Genomic DNA, 15,226 nt, shown 5'->3' with positions numbered 1-15,226 from the left:
AGTACTGCAAAACTGCGTGTGAAAGAACGCGGCATGCTGGCGCTTTTGTGCCCAGAAGAACCAACAGAGTGTTTCAGCCGTGAGCTTCTTGTTCAAAAAAACATACACAGCTCATTAGAAGGTTACTTTACAGAAATCCAAATAGAGTGAAACAAATTGTTGGTATGTTTTAGCAAAAATGGAGGCTGCTGTATTTACAAGTTATTGCATGCAGGAACTCAAGAGAGGAAATGAATATTGCTGTTTACTTCTTTAAGTGTAACAAATGGGGGAAAAACAAGTTTCATGTAAAACTAAAGCTCTTCCAGTGAGCTATTAGTATAAATTCTGAGGACAGGTAATGCCACTAAGTAAAAGATAGCACGTAACATGACCACAGAAACAAGCATGATACCTTGATAACACTAATAGAAAACAAGTCAGTATCAATCTGTCCATTCCTAGGACAAGGTTTAGCCATGCCGCTCTCCTCCACCGCTCCCTCCTCCCCGCCCACCCGCCCCACCCCCGCCGCCGGTGACCATGGCCTCTCCTGGTGATCCACGCCTCCATGGATCTACCGGGGCTTGATCGTCGCCCTGGGAAAGTGGTGGAAGCTGAAATTCTCCGTCGCTACAACTCTCCGGTCAATTTCGATCCCTCCCGTTCGTCTCGGGAGTTCTTCCTTGTCGCTTCCTTTGGACGCTGTAAATTTCGTTTGTCGGAACATTCTGTTGCCTTTATTCTCCAATCTGTCATTGGTGGTTCTCCTCCTGCTTTTCGTATCTGTTTTCTCAGCGATCGTGTCTTCCGCTTCTCTGTTCATTCCCAAGATGTTGGTTTTCATATTTATCGGTTACGTTCTTACGAATGTGTGAACTTCAAAGTTTTCTTTCATCTCTGGAATCGGGGAGGGCCAAATTATGCTTTGGGATACAAACTCTGGCTTGATGAACAAGCTTCAGAATGGTCTCAAGTGCTTAAGCGCAATCCTGCGCCCAATCCTCTGTCTGGGGCCAATCTTGTTCATCTTGGTTCTGGCCGTGTTCATCAGATTCGTCCCGCGTTTAATTCGAACATTCAAAGGCCTGCTCGGCCTGCTCATAATACTCGTCAATCGGCCTTTACTCGCCTTCCATGGCCAGCCGTTTCTAAGGGCCTTAATTTGAATTGGAAAAAGTCTACTTTTGCTCCCTCATCTTTTGCGCTAGTTTACATTTGCTCTCTCATCTCTAAAACCAGGCACGGGACCTCCCACATCTCTCTAAACCACGCACCTGAACTTCCTCGGTGGTTTGGCCTCCGGTATTTGCTGAGCCAGGCTAAAAATAGAAGACGCGAGCGCCCGCTGGTCACGCTCCTCTTTTTCCCCGAGTCCATGCGCGCCGCCGCCACTCCATGCGCGCCGCCGCCACCGTCTTGCCACGCCGCCATTAGGTTCGTCGTCATTGCTAGCCTGAAATCCTCCATGGCCCCTGGCACATCTCGCGTCCTCCTGCCGCAGCCTCCGTCCACAGAAGCGCCGCCGCTAGGAGGGAGCGGGCTGCCGCTAATCTGGTGCCCATACTGCGGGAAGGGGCGGATTTTGGAGCTGATGTCGAATACAGATGAGCACCCAATGGAAAGGTTCTTCAAATGCCCGAGGAAGTATAGACAGGTTAGATTTTTGAAATTTGTGGTGTTAATTGAAAGCTAGGGTTTGTACAGTGCAAACTGATTTTCCTTTTTTTTAGTTTCCTCGCTGTGATTTCTACATGTTCGAAGAAGAATATGCCAACTTTCTTGTTCATTATGGGATGCTTCAAGAATCCGAGATGTGCCATTACCGTCCACTGGAGACGACAGATTGTGTGGAAGCTGAGGTGTATGAACATGCGCTACCACTGATGAAGAAAGAACTTGTTGGGGTGTATGATCCTCGGAGGACTGTGGCTTCGGCCAAGAAGGGAGGCACGAAGAAGCAAAAACATTGGAATTGGATGATGTGTGTTGGCGTTGCTGTCCTAGTGTTGTTAGGTTTCAATTCGGCCATTCTCCTTGTGTTGGTTGTCATGCAAATGTATAAATGACAACTGCTTATGTTTAATTTTCCATTGTAAAATGGTTCCAGTGACTTGTTCCTCAGTTATCAATGCATATGACTATGGAGCTCTTTGCTAGAGAATGACCTATGGTCCAGCACATGATATTGCATCTACTAGCCAAAATGACTAGTGAAACTAATTTTTAGCATATTCATCAGGACAATATGACGACATCAGAATGAAGGAGACAACCAAACAAACTTATTTATCAGATTATACAGATTTTCACCTAGTAACGAAACGTCCTTGTCAGTCGGAACCAGTAACGAAACGTCGACGACAGCAGAGTATCACGAGCAACCTAACTTGCCCTTCTCCGCCTAGAGTAGTGCAGGTAAGCTGAATCCAGGCCCTGATTATGACATTGTCACGCGTCTCCGCCCAGATGGGTATTGCACCTTTCAGAACTCACCAGCTACCAACTAAGAAAGATTGTGGCACATGTTCTGCGGAAGAGAACATGCCCTGGTTGCTGCTGGGTTCGTGGTGCATATATCACTTCTTCACCTCACTGGACTCATCTGCATACATGGAATAGGCTTGCAGGTTCACTGGACTCACTGGACATATATCACTACAGGTAAGCAAGAGAACATGCCCAGATGGTTCACATAACTTAAGATAAATTGTCATACATGGCAGTTCTAGTTTACTGCGTACATAAGAGGAAATAGATAACAACAGTCTTATCAGGTAGCATACATAATTGTCATACATCATAAAGGGCATATTTATTCAAGTTTGGCATACAACCAGACACACAAACACATCACAACTTATCAGATTTCTATGGAGGAAGAATCTGGAGTGGATTAGTTCCATATTTGTTTGGAATAGGCTTCTTCTTTGCTGGCTCTTGAGCAGACACATGAGCAGATGCAGTCCCACCAGTTAGCTGTACATTAACACTGCAGTTAACATTGGAAGTGGGCACTCTAGCTTGCAGGTTAATTGTAGCTGACCCAGAAGGAATTGTTGAAACCCTTGCACGTGCACTTGATTTGATGACGTTTTGTGAGTTTGTTGCCTTTGCCTACAACAATCAGAAGAAGCTAGAATTAATTTTAAATACAACTTGCATAACATAAAACTTGGAGATGTTGGTAAACATACCTTTTTCATGCTCTGTGCACTAGATACATTAGATGTAGCAGTCCTTTTTGTACCACTTGCCGTGCTCTTTTGTGTATTGGAAAGCACAACCATAGCATTTGGGTTACCTCCTGCAGCTGACTGAGATCCTGTTGGCTGTGATACTGGAACTGACTTATATCCTGTTGGCTGTGATACTGGAATTGACTGAGAGCTACCTCCTGCTCTCTGAGAACCTCCTGCATGTGAAGGTCCTGCTCCACTTATGTTCGTACATGTTGACTTATTGTGTCCAGGCAAGCGGCATTTGCTGCATCTGATAATTGTTCCAGTTTTTGACATTTTAGTGGCCTTTCTCACTTCTGTTGGTTCCCTTCTCCTCTCAGTCTTTGGCCTGCCAGGCATTTTCACATAACCAGGAGCTCTAAGGGGTTCCCTATCAGATGCAGGCCAGCTATTCATACCCTCAACTGGGTTTAAGCAATGACTATATGTTTGGTTGAAGTGGTGTACAAAGTAGCAGTCAGCCACATATTCATCTAGGCAGTTGGTCTTGAATAATATACATGAAATGGCATGGCAACAAGGAAGTCCAGACAATTGCCAATACCTACAGGAACATTTCTTTGACACCAAATCAACTGTGAATCTATTGTCAAAATGCTGAACTTCAAATTTGTCGTTCCCATTGCAGATGGCATGGCAGTGTGCAGACATAGAAATGTAGACATTAAATTTTTTATTGATGTTTGGGCAGATAACCATTGTCCACTTCTGTGATTTAGTTCTTTGTTCTTGGATCCTGACCATTACTTTCCTTCTAATAGTTTCAAGCATGGTGATTATAGGAAAGAACCTAGCCTCGATGATCCATTTGTTGAATGACTCACAAATATTATTATCTACGGAGTCACAATTAGAACCCAACCTGAACCAAGCTCGGCTCCAATGCTGAGGATGTGTGTTCATTATAGCTTGTGCACCTGCTCTAGTGTGTTGTGCTAGCTTTGCTCTTGCCAAGTTGAAAAGCATCAAACAAGGTGCTTTGGCACACCTCCAAAATTTTTTCTGGTAGTCCTTCTTCGTAAACTCCTTCTTCCAGTTTGTATAAATGTGCCTAGCACAGTTCCTGTGTTCAGCTTCAGGTGCCCATTTGCTGACAGCATTAAGAATTCCCTGAACAAGTTGGAAATATTATAAATCATCTACCTTCATAGTTACAAATTTTAACATAACAAATGTTTTACAGCAGCATACCTTTTGCTGGTCTGAGATGAAAACCCATCCATGTCCTCCCTGCACACCAACATCCCTAAAGAGCATATCACAGAACCAATCCCAATTGTCGTTGTTCTCCTTGTCCACAACTGCCCAGGCAATAGGGTACATCTGGTTGTTGGCATCCCTCCCAATAGCACAAAGAAGTTCACCGTTAGTTGCTCCTTTGAAAAAGCATCCATCTAACCCAACAACTTTCCTACAGCCAGCTTTGAACCCTTCTTTGCAAGCATGCAGACATATGTACATTCTTCTAAAAATAGGAGGCTCTACATTATCTTCCTTGTTCACAATAACGTTGCTTCCTGGGTTGCTTCTGAGAAGCTCCATTTGGTAGTCATACAGCCTAGAGTACTGCTTTTTAGTTGCATCCAAAGCTTTTTGCATCACTAGTGATTTTGCTCTCTTTAGCTTCGACTTAGAAACGGTTGCAAACATTTCTTCTTGAACTGTCTGCTGCATGTGAGGTATTTTCCAGCATGGGTTGGCAAAAATAAACTTTTCATATTTCCTAGCAATTACAGCTGAGGTCACTAGTTTATTGTCTCTTTTAGGTGGACACATGTGATTATTTGTAAATGTAGATATTTGCCAACTATCAGACCTAGAAGTATTTGACAATAGACATACCCATGGACAACCTTCCCAGTCACATATTGCCCTCACCCTCTTTGGGTCATTCTTAATAAACCGAATAACCTTTCTCTCATCCAAGCCATGCTTAAGTGCAGCCTTCTTGAATTGCTTCTTGGAACTAAATTTCATTCCCAACTTAAACTTGACAACAGGCTTCTTCTTGTTAAATCTTGGATATAGGCTACCTTGCCCTGTACCTCCTAACTCATCAATATATTCTGCATCACTACTATCTAAATATGGAGTGTTGTTGCCATCATCCTCATCCTCTTGTTCATTTTGAGGCCTAGAATCAACACCTTCATATATCACATCATCTAAGCTTGCTGCCTCACCCTTCTTTATCTTCTTCTTGAAATCCTTAAATTTCTTATGAATTTGGGTTGCTTCTTCATCATCACCAGAACTACATGAGTCTCCAGGCATGTACTCACCGTCAGTGTTAGACATCTCATCTCCATTTGTGTCTCCTGGCATGTTATTTGGAGTACAGTAAAATTGACTGACAAGGTCAACTTGCTTGTCTATTTCTTTGCTTTCACCTTTCCAAATAGTCAAAGGTTGCAGATCTTCATCTTCTATCTCATTATCCTTGGAATTTTCTTCCATCTCTTCCTCATAGACACTTGCTTCAATAGCTGCATCATACTCATGATTTTCAGCATACACATCTGCAACATCACCTTCAACAATGCAGTCAGACATGATCTGGCACACTTTGTCATCAACTAAAGCTCTCAGGCCTGTGCTCATGTCTCTCCCTGGAAATAGCCAATGCAAAATTGTGCCTTCTTTGACATTGCAATGGTCACGGAGATGGCCAACAACTTCAGGCAGCGACAACTTGTCTCGGTCGATGTAAGACATAGCTTGAGTACCTCCAACATAAAACACTCCATTGCTATTCCTTAAGAACTCCCCATTAAAATGAAACCGAACAGGGAGGAAGTCGCAACCATCCATGCCTAATCACGTGACACCTACATGCAGAAGATACAGGCTACGAGGTTCAGTACTAATAAAATAGGTGCGGTAAGAACATTAGTGCTTAAAATAGGACTACAAGTGCTTAAAATAGGACTACTGATGTACCCATTACTTGTTAAATTACACAATCACCAAGAAAAACAAGGAATTCCGAAAAACAACTCAAAAATACAGGATCCATTTGCGGCTTAGCGCTCACCGTGGTCAGCGGCACCGTGCTCGCGAGTTGGCGTGATGCGCTCGCCGAGGCCCAGTAGCACCGCTCCTGCATGCACGCTGCGCCTGGCGCCCGCCCAGGCCCAGCGGCACCGCTTGCTGCGCCCAACGCCCACTGCCCCGCCGCCTCTCGCAACTCGAATGCCGGAGCTAGGGTTCGTCAGTTTGGGGGATTTTTTTTGAACGAACAGAGTCGATCAGATCTTGGGCACGGGCACTTCTACTTGATTTAGTGCTGACTCAGCGAATACCGGAGGCCAAACCACCGAGGGAGGTCAGGTGCGTGGTTTGGAGAGATGAGGGAGGTCTTGTGCCTGGTTTTAGAGATGAGGGAGCAAAAGTGAACTAGCGCAAAAGATGAGGGAGCAAAAGTAGACTTTTTCCATTTGAATTTAAAGGGTATCTTGGGCCTGTGCCTTCATTACTAAAATTTTCGAACTGGAGCAATTACGGCCCAGCCCATCGGAGTAACTCACAGCGCACAAGCCCCACAAGTCAGTCTACCCAGAGCAATGGCCGTAATCTCCCAAGCTACAGTTTCGCGCCTCGATCGTCGCACCTCCTTCGTACACCCGCCGGTGACGCCGCTAAGCTTTCCGGTGAGCCGGCTCTTAATGTGTCTCTGCCCGGTGGGCCTGTTACCGGCTACAAAGGCGCCTACTACTCCTCCTCCTCTGATTATTCTAAATACTCCCTTGGCCTCTCGCCCCCTCCGCTTCTCATCGTTCCCTGGAAAGAGAGCCGCACCTGGAAAATCACGGCGCCGGATTTCGACGCCGACGATCCTCCATCACCGTCGCGCACCCCTGTTCAGCATCTCCAGTGCCGCGTTTTTGCTTCCTTTGGTGAGTTTGCCCGTGTTTCCCTTGGCATTGCTTGGGTTCAGAAAACCCCATTTACTGTAGTTCCATCGTCTTCCTCTTCACATGATGCTATGGCCTTTCGGTTCGTTGATCCTCAACCCTTCATTCCTCATGGAGCACAGCGTGTCATGGTGCCTGGTAGGCCTCTGATGAAAAGGGTTGTCACTGGCAGAGTGCATAAGCAGAACAATGACCTGGCGATTGCAACCTTCAACCCTCTGCCTCAGCACCAACTTGATTTCAACACAATCAGTGCATCCTTGGCCGACTTTTTGAATCAGAATGGTATTGCATATGAAACTATCTAGCCCTGTCCTTTTGGCCAAGCGTATGTTCGTTTTACCTATCTGCATCAGAGAAACCTGCTGATTCACAACAGTCCTCTCCCCTATGCTAATGGAACAATTTCTTTTGTTCCCCATGATAGAGCTTGGAATAACAGGACAGCAGTCATGACCCATGAAGTGTGGATGTCTTTGATTGGGCTCAATGTTGATCTCTGGTCTCATGCTTTAGTGGACAAAGCTGTCTCTGAATTTGGTAAGCTTATTGCCTGGGAAGACGATTTTAACAACATGGCTAGAGTCTTGGTCAGAGATAGAGTCAGTGGGCTTGATTCTATTCCCTGGTTCTTCACTTTCACAGAAGGTTTGGACCCAACTTCAGATGGTTGGACTGTCTTCCAAGCAACACTCATTGGTGGGCTGCCCCAAGATGAAGACTTTCAGCCTAGGCTTGATGATGATGACTTCCAACCAGGCCACTTCTCATATTTTGGATATGGACAGCCAGGTCATGGGCCTCCAGTGCCCCCACCACCACCTCAGTCTTTTAACCCTTTTGCTGCTCATGAACCCAACCAGCAAAACCAGGAGGCTCTCGGTTGGGATATGTGGCCCAGCCCTTGTTTAGTTCCATGAATTTGGATTTTGGGGTTACTGTAGCACGTTCGTTTTTATTTGGCAAATAGTGTTCAAACATGGACTAATTTGGAAGTTGGGGTGGAACTAAACAAGGGCCCAATCAAGTTGCTGCTGCTGAAAATGAAGTATGGCCTGCTGCTGTTGAAGACAATGGTGCTCATGTTGATCAGCAATTGCCTGCAATACAAGAGGAGCAGGAACCTGAAGAGGTTATCTTTGAGCCAGACAATCCTGAGGGTCACATTCAGCCTGCTCAGGAAGAAATTGAGATATCAAATTCTGGGGTTTTAGCTAAGGATGATGACACTGGTGCTTCTGATGGTGAACAACAGCAAGTTCATCCCCCTCTGCTACCCATTGAAGAAGTACAGATAGTGCCTTTCCCAGACTTTAACAATCTGCAACCTCTCATCCCAGAAGAGATACCTTTTCAGGATCTGCTTGGTTTTGTGAATGCTCCCCAAAATGAACAAGAGAATTTTGAACAGTTACATGTGGGTTTGGTACAGATGCCTGACACTGCTGTTGATCCTCTTTTCTATGAAAGATTTCAGTCAGCTCCTCTTCCAAAGCCTTCTTCTGAAGCTTTCAGACTCTAGGTAAAATACTTCTCCTTTTCAAATTCTTCTTCTCCCATTACTATCCCTGATCATTGGATGTCTTTCTTTTTTTTCCTCCTCCTGAGAGTCCAACTTTTAGCTGTGCCAAAGAGTTTCTTCAGTCTGATGCCTGGGATTTCTTCTCCAATAGTCTGCAGGGTAATTCCAGTATTTTCTATCTGCCATCCTTTTGTCCTTCTGTCAATTTGCATACATGTGATCTTTTCCAACCCTCTTCTTTTGTCATCTTAGATGATCTGGATGATTTGGACACTGAACAAGTTGCTGCTCCCACACCTGCTACACCTGCAAAGAAACAGAAGATCAATAAGCAAAAGCAGCTCATCCTTTCTGAAGCTGATATGAGAAGAAGTGTGAGGCTCAAGAAAGTGCACAAGGGCTTCAAGTCTTCTGCTTGCAAAGACAAGAATTGTGTGGGCTGCTCCTCTACCCCTCCAGCCATTTCTCTCTCCATCATCAAGGATTTGGGAGCCTCCTTCTGTGATATTAACCCTGAGGATCTCACTGAAGAAAATCTGGGCAAACAGCCTAAAGGAAAAGCTACTACGAAGGCCATCAAGAGGAAAGGCAGTGGCCCCTCCTCCAGCAAAGGAAACAGCAAGGGAGCTGGCACTTCTTCTAGCAAGGATGGTGGCCCTTCCTCTACAAAGGGCACAGCCTCTCAGTAGGCTATTGCTTTGTTCATAGCCTCTCTTTTGCTTAAATAGTTTTACCATGAATAATAGATCTTGGAATGTACTTTGTTGGAATGTCAGAGGTTTTTTTTTGAACGCAATGGCAGGATCTCTGCCTTTCAATTAAGATAGGGAAAGATTGTTTATGTACAAGCAAGGATACTCGAGATGAGGGTTTCAAACCCCCACAAGCATGTAAAGGAGGGAAACGCACGGCCCAAGGGGGGACAATAGCTAAACATAAGCGAGTGCTCTCTTCCTTTGCTCTATGCCTTCCTTTATCCTTGCGGCTACTTGCGGCATCGTTTCTATCTTGTTGTTGAAAATTCTCCTATTTCTCTCTTTCCAAATATTCCAAAAGGTGTAGATTACTACCCCGTTAAGTCGTCTACACTCAGATCTTGGCACTTTCCTTGCCGCCTCTTCCCACCATGACCTGATATGGATGGGGTCTACCTGGGGTTGCTGTTGAAGTTGAGTGAAGTTTTCCCACAAGAGGATTTGATCCTAAATCGCCTTAGCAAAAAGGCAACATAGGCATAGGTGGAGGTCGGTTTCTAAGGGACTGTTGCACAGCACACATTGTTGTTGGTGTGGCCACCCTCTCTTTTGTAGGTTTTGCGCTGTTAGAATTTTATCTTGCACTAAAATCCAGGCGAAGATCTTGCATTTGTTCTCCACATGCGCTTTCCAAATCAATTCCATACGGAAGAGGATGAGCGAGCCTTTGAATTGAATTCTGTAGGCTGAGCGGGTGGAGTAAATCCCATCCTTGGTCCATCGCCAGATGATGGTGTCCTGGACGCCCTGTTGTAGGTGCACATCCTGTATTCGTATCCAAAGGGACACAAACTCCTCTATGTGGACAGTCGAGGTGATTTTTCTTCCTAGCTTGTGCATCCAATTGTTGTTCCGGAGCTCTTGTTGCACCGTTCGGTTTCTCCTTGAAACAAGGCGAAACAAGTTCGGGGCTAGGTACCTAGGAGCTTGTCCATCAAGCCAATTATGGTGCCAAAACTTAGTCTTTGCACCATCCCCCAAAGTTATAATGATTGAGGAGTTGAAGAGGAGACGATCATCATCAGAACATGGAAGCTCTGAGCCGCTCCAAGACTTGGAGTCGTCCACCCATTCTTGCCAAAGCCAGCGCAACCGGAGGGCTCTCCCAAATCTATCAAGGTCAGGAACGCCTAAACCACCAAGGTCTTTTGGTCTGGTAACTGTTGGCCAGTTAACCAGGCAGTGTCCGCCATTAGCATTCTCCTCCCCCTTCCACAAGAAAGATCTCCTGATTTTGTCGATCTTTTTCTTAGCCCATGCCGCCAAAGGAAACACTGTTAGGTGGTAGGTTGGCATGGAGGAGAGGACAGAGGTTACTAGAGTGAGGCGTCCCGCTTGGGTAACATTTGTCCAATACGGTCAATGAGAGGTTGCACATGGACCTTTTGTAGTGATCCGATGTGGAGTTGCAGCCCCAAATATTTGCATGGGAAGCCCCCTCTACTACTGGTGAAAGGTGATAGGACTTGGTCTAGGTCGACGTTTGCACAACTGATTGGATGCACTGAGCTCTTTTGTAGATTAATATGGAGTCCCAAGAATGTGCCAAAAGCCTGTAGGATGATTTTGACGGCTTCTACATCATCTTTTGTTGGGCTGATGAAAATAGCCGCATCGTCTGCATACATAGAGGTTCTCCATTTTGCCGCCGTGATAGGTAAGGGGGTGAGTATTCCATGTTGGGTTACTTGGTCAAGCAAACGTTGCGGCGGGTCCATAGCTAGGATGAATAGCATGGGTGAAAGCGGATCTCCCTGTCGGACGCCTCTGGCATGGCTAAAATTGGCCCCCTGCCGCCCATTAAGCAAGGGTGTCGAGGTGGATGTACGTAGGAGGATAGAGATCCATTCACGTCATCGCGGTCCGAAGCCCAGAGCCTGTAGGATCTCAAGCAAGTACCCCCAATGTACCGTATCAAAAGCTTTGTGGATGTCTAGTTTCATGAACAAAGCCAGTATGTTTTGCTTGTGTAGCCTTTGTACCGCTCCCTGGACGTAGAGAAAATTATCATGGATGCTTCTCTTTTTTATAAATGCGCTCTGGCAGTTGGAGACGAGGGAGTTCAGTCGAGGGGCAAGTCTGTTAGCTAACACTTTGGAGAAGATCTTTGCAATGCTATGGACGAGGCTGATGGGTCTAAAATCTGTAACTCTTGTTGCCTCCGTTTTTTTGGGTAGAAGGATGATGCAAGCCGAGTTTAGCCATTCAAAACCCTGGGCATTCAATGTGAATAGGCTGTTTATGGCTGCCATAACATCATCTTTAATGATTTCCCAGCAAGCTTTGAAGAAGGCACTCGTGAAGCCATCCGGGCCTGGCGCTTTGTTAGAAGGCATGGAATATATAGTATTTTTTACCTCATCATGGGAGAAAGGCACCTCCAAATCGGAGAGATCATGTTGATTGTAGCCAAGGGATTGCCAATTGACTGTCGAAGTTCTCGGAACCGCAGAGCCAATGTGATTTTTAAAATAATCTCGTATCACCTTTTCTTTCTCTTGATGAGCCACCGCAATCCCCCCATCCGTATGCAGACAATGTATGTAATTCTTTCTCCGGCGTGCATTGGCTCTACTGTGGAACAATTTGGTGTTAGCATCTCCACACCGGATGTATGTGAGCCTCGATCTCTGTCTGATTCTTGATTTTTCAATGGCTGCGAGCCCAGTGCTACGGGCTTTGAGGCGTCGACATAGGTGAAACTCCATGCTAGTGAGCAACCTATGCTCTTGGGCTACTTCTAACTGTAACAATACTTCTTTCACTATGGCGAGTTGCAGCCTCGTATCCCCTATCTTGTCTTTCTTCCAACGCTTAATTCCTTTTGCCACACGCGCCATTTTGATATGCAATCGTTTCATAGGAAGAGCAGAGGCGACCGGCCTATTCCAAATGTTTTGGACAAGATCTTGAAAGCCTTCCATCTTAGTCCAGTAATTTTCGAAGCGGAAGGACGTGCTCTGATGGTGGTCAAGCTCTCCCTGGAGTAGCAGCGGGGTATGGTCCAACATGAGCGATGGAAGGGAGTGTAAGAAACACGCGGGGAAGAACAGTTCCCACTCGGGGGTACATAGTAGTCTATCAATTCTAGTGAGCGTCGGGTTCTCCTGTTGATTGCTCCAAGTGAAGCGGCGTCCATTTAGCTTGATTTCTTTGAGCCTCAAATGATCGATCGTCGCTCTAAATGCCCCCATGAGGCGTCGGTTTAGATTGGAGTTGTTCTTGTCTTCTGCCTGGTAGATGAGATTGAAATCTTCCAGGATGAGCCATCTATTGTGTTCTAGCGGCAGAATGTTCTTCAATTCTTGGAGGAATTGAAGTTTGGCTGCCTCTCCTTGCGGGCCGTATACCACTATAATTTGCCACCTTGTTCCATCCGCCCTCATGTTGATTTGTGCGGTTATAACGTTCGAGGTAAGTACAATGTCGGAGAGGTCGAAGAAGTCTTCATTGACAGCAAGGAAAACGCCTCCTCGAGTCTGTTCCGCCGGGAGCACAATATAGGAGTTTACAAATTTCGCTCCTACTGTTCGGTGCACCACATTATGATCCATAACTTGCATCTTCATTTCTTGTAGACATACAATGGTGGCACCAGTGGTTCTCACTAACTCGCTCACCGAGTCTTGGCGGGTGCCATCATTCAAGCCCCTGACGTTCCAGTTAAGTATTTGGCAATTCAGTTGTGCCATAAGGAAACCAATGGACCCCTATTTAAGATTAATCTATGGAGGGAGGCAAGCAGGAAGCCATCTGGGGTTGTGGTACTGGCAATAAGAACAAAGATAATCACACAGAGACACATGGTCATGAAAGCAGCAAATTAGAGTCGTCAATACATTTGAATGCCAGTGGCTATTGGCGCAATGATACAAGGCAAGAGTATCTTGCACACAGAGCTGATGCTACAGCGAACTACAAGATGGAGGGTCCTTGCAGTGTGGTGGGGAGGCGACTGTAGGCCCCTGGCTGTCGCCCCACCCAAGCACCATGACTGGACGCTCACAAAAGATGTGGAACTCCTGGAGCTCCTGGAGTGGTGATCGGTTACTAACATTAGTACATTGATCTACCCATCGGCGTCAGCAGCTATCTAAGCGTGCGGAGTGGGAAGCGTTGCCGCAGCGTTGAGGCCACACAATGCCGTCCGAGCCTTCACGACGTCGTCGGTGAGTGGTCCCTTGAACAGGCTGAAGTAGCGCAGCAACGCCTCGTCGTGGCTGAGTCCTTCCACGTCGAGGATTCCAAGCCTTTTCATGAGCACCTGCCTGGCCTTCGCCTGAGTATCACCTCTGGGCCAGTTCATGGCTGCAATGCGCACGCTCCTGCGTGCCAGGACTAGAGGCCTCTTGCGTCGCTGTGGCGGGCTGGCTTGGCGCAATAGAACCTGCAAGATGGGTTGAGGCAGAGGCTGTGAGATCCCCTCTAGAAATTCTGACACCGCCGCTGCAGTGACAGGCGTGCTGTGGCTAGGGTCCTGTACCTCCAGAGTGGCGCTGGCCTGCTCCGGCTGTTGCCGCTAGAGGATGTGCCATGCGTTGACGGCGCGAGCAGATGTTGGCCGGTCCGCGGGCGCAGCGTCTGGAGTAGACGAGCCCAGGGTGGAACCGCACCACCTGGGCGCTTCCTGCTGGTTGTGCCTGCTTCCGGTGTGGGGGGGGGAACACTTGGCCGCCTGGAGTAGACACGTCTCGTGCGGAAGCGGCATTCTGCAGCGAGGTGTGAGCGCTGCTGTGTCGCGATGTCGGGGTCGCTGACAGGGGGAACCTGCAATTCAGTCAGGCAAGAGAGAGGTACAGTGGCCGTCAGCGGCTCCGAAGAAGAGTTGCTCAGTGCTGCGGCATTAGGTGGGGCGTTCGGCTTCCAGGTTGGAGAAGCTGAGGTCGATGGAATCATAGCCTGATCATCGCATTGACTTTGGTTAGCACGCACCTTGGGAGACTTGGTGATGGGTGATGGGTGTCGCCGTTGCCACCACTGAAGTCAGGCGACTTGCAGCGCAGGCGTGGTGACGGGGACTTTGAGCGCGCCGTTGTGGTCCTCGGCTCCGAACGCGCGTGTCTGTGCGGCCTCCGGTGGGGCGTCCGTTCCCTGCTCCGACCCCGGGTTCGGCGATGGACATCCACCGGGCGGCCGGGGTCAGCGGGCTTGGCGAGCTGCTGCCGAGTCCTTGTGTTGTCACCTGCAACGTTGCTTGGGGCAGATAGGCGGGCGCCATGGCCAGCAGCGACGTTGTCCAGTGGGCGTCGACGACCTCCGTGCTCGGGGCTCCGGTGTCGACAGACATCGTGCCTCGACTCCAAACGCTCCCGCTCGCGGTCCTTGGGCGCCCGCGAAAGGCTGCGGGTGAGACACGAGTACCAGTTGTCGCCCTGGCGTTCACGGCGTCCACGACGGTCGTCGTCGTCGTCGCGATGGCTGCTATGGATGTCAGCAGGCGGAGGGTCGTTGCGGTCGCGCGGCGTCCTCTCTCCATCAACGACACCGTAGTCCCACGTGTATACACGGGGAGCAGCAGCACGTCCATCTCTGCCCGGTGGGTCCTCCACCAGGTCAAGGTGCACCAGCACCCTGAAGGTGAGTCCCCGGCGGCCGCGAGCAGGTTGCGAACTGTGAAACTCTGCTTTCCTGCACGACAAGGTCAGCCAGGTTACCTTTGGAATGTCGGACGGGTTGTGCGTCCAGGCCCAGACACAGAGTGCCCTGGTGTCGGCACGGTCCAACGAAGACTTCTCGACGTAGTCAAGGTCGCAAGCTCTGGCGACTGCCCTCTTGGCGATGCTCTCGTTCCAGGCGTGAAGGGGAATGCCCTCC

The 15,226-nt window shown here is 47.8% G+C and overlaps 1 protein-coding gene across 1 annotated transcript; it reads right to left on the bottom strand.

Moving 5' to 3' along the window:
• Positions 1 to 3,204: 3,204 nt before the first annotated feature.
• Positions 3,205 to 5,961, bottom strand: LOC136525922 (uncharacterized). The gene is made up of 3 exons (XM_066518748.1): positions 4,413 to 5,961; positions 3,284 to 4,331; positions 3,205 to 3,242 (listed from the first exon to the last, which is right to left on the bottom strand). The coding sequence occupies exons 1-3, from the start codon at positions 5,934 to 5,936 to the stop codon at positions 3,205 to 3,207; spliced, it is 2,610 nt and encodes an 869-aa protein (XP_066374845.1). The 5' UTR covers positions 5,937 to 5,961.
• Positions 5,962 to 15,226: the final 9,265 nt, after the last annotated feature.

The sequence above is a fragment of the Miscanthus floridulus genome, chromosome 19, assembly GCF_019320115.1.
Source record: "Miscanthus floridulus cultivar M001 chromosome 19, ASM1932011v1, whole genome shotgun sequence".
NCBI lineage: Eukaryota > Viridiplantae > Streptophyta > Magnoliopsida > Poales > Poaceae > Miscanthus > Miscanthus floridulus.
This window is presented reverse-complemented; position numbering and strand designations above follow the sequence as displayed.

Bases quoted from the DNA above. Each gene is read 5' to 3' on its own strand.
- LOC136525922 (XM_066518748.1), bottom strand. From the start codon at position 5,936: ATGTCTTACATCGACCGAGACAAGTTGTCGCTGCCTGAAGTTGTTGGC. The intron at 4,332-4,412 runs GTATGCTGCTGT...CAACTTGTTCAG, and splicing joins TCATCTCAGACCAGCAAAAG to GGAATTCTTAATGCTGTCAG. The intron at 3,243-3,283 runs GTAACCCAAATG...AATACACAAAAG, and splicing joins ATCTCAGTCAGCTGCAGGAG to AGCACGGCAAGTGGTACAAA.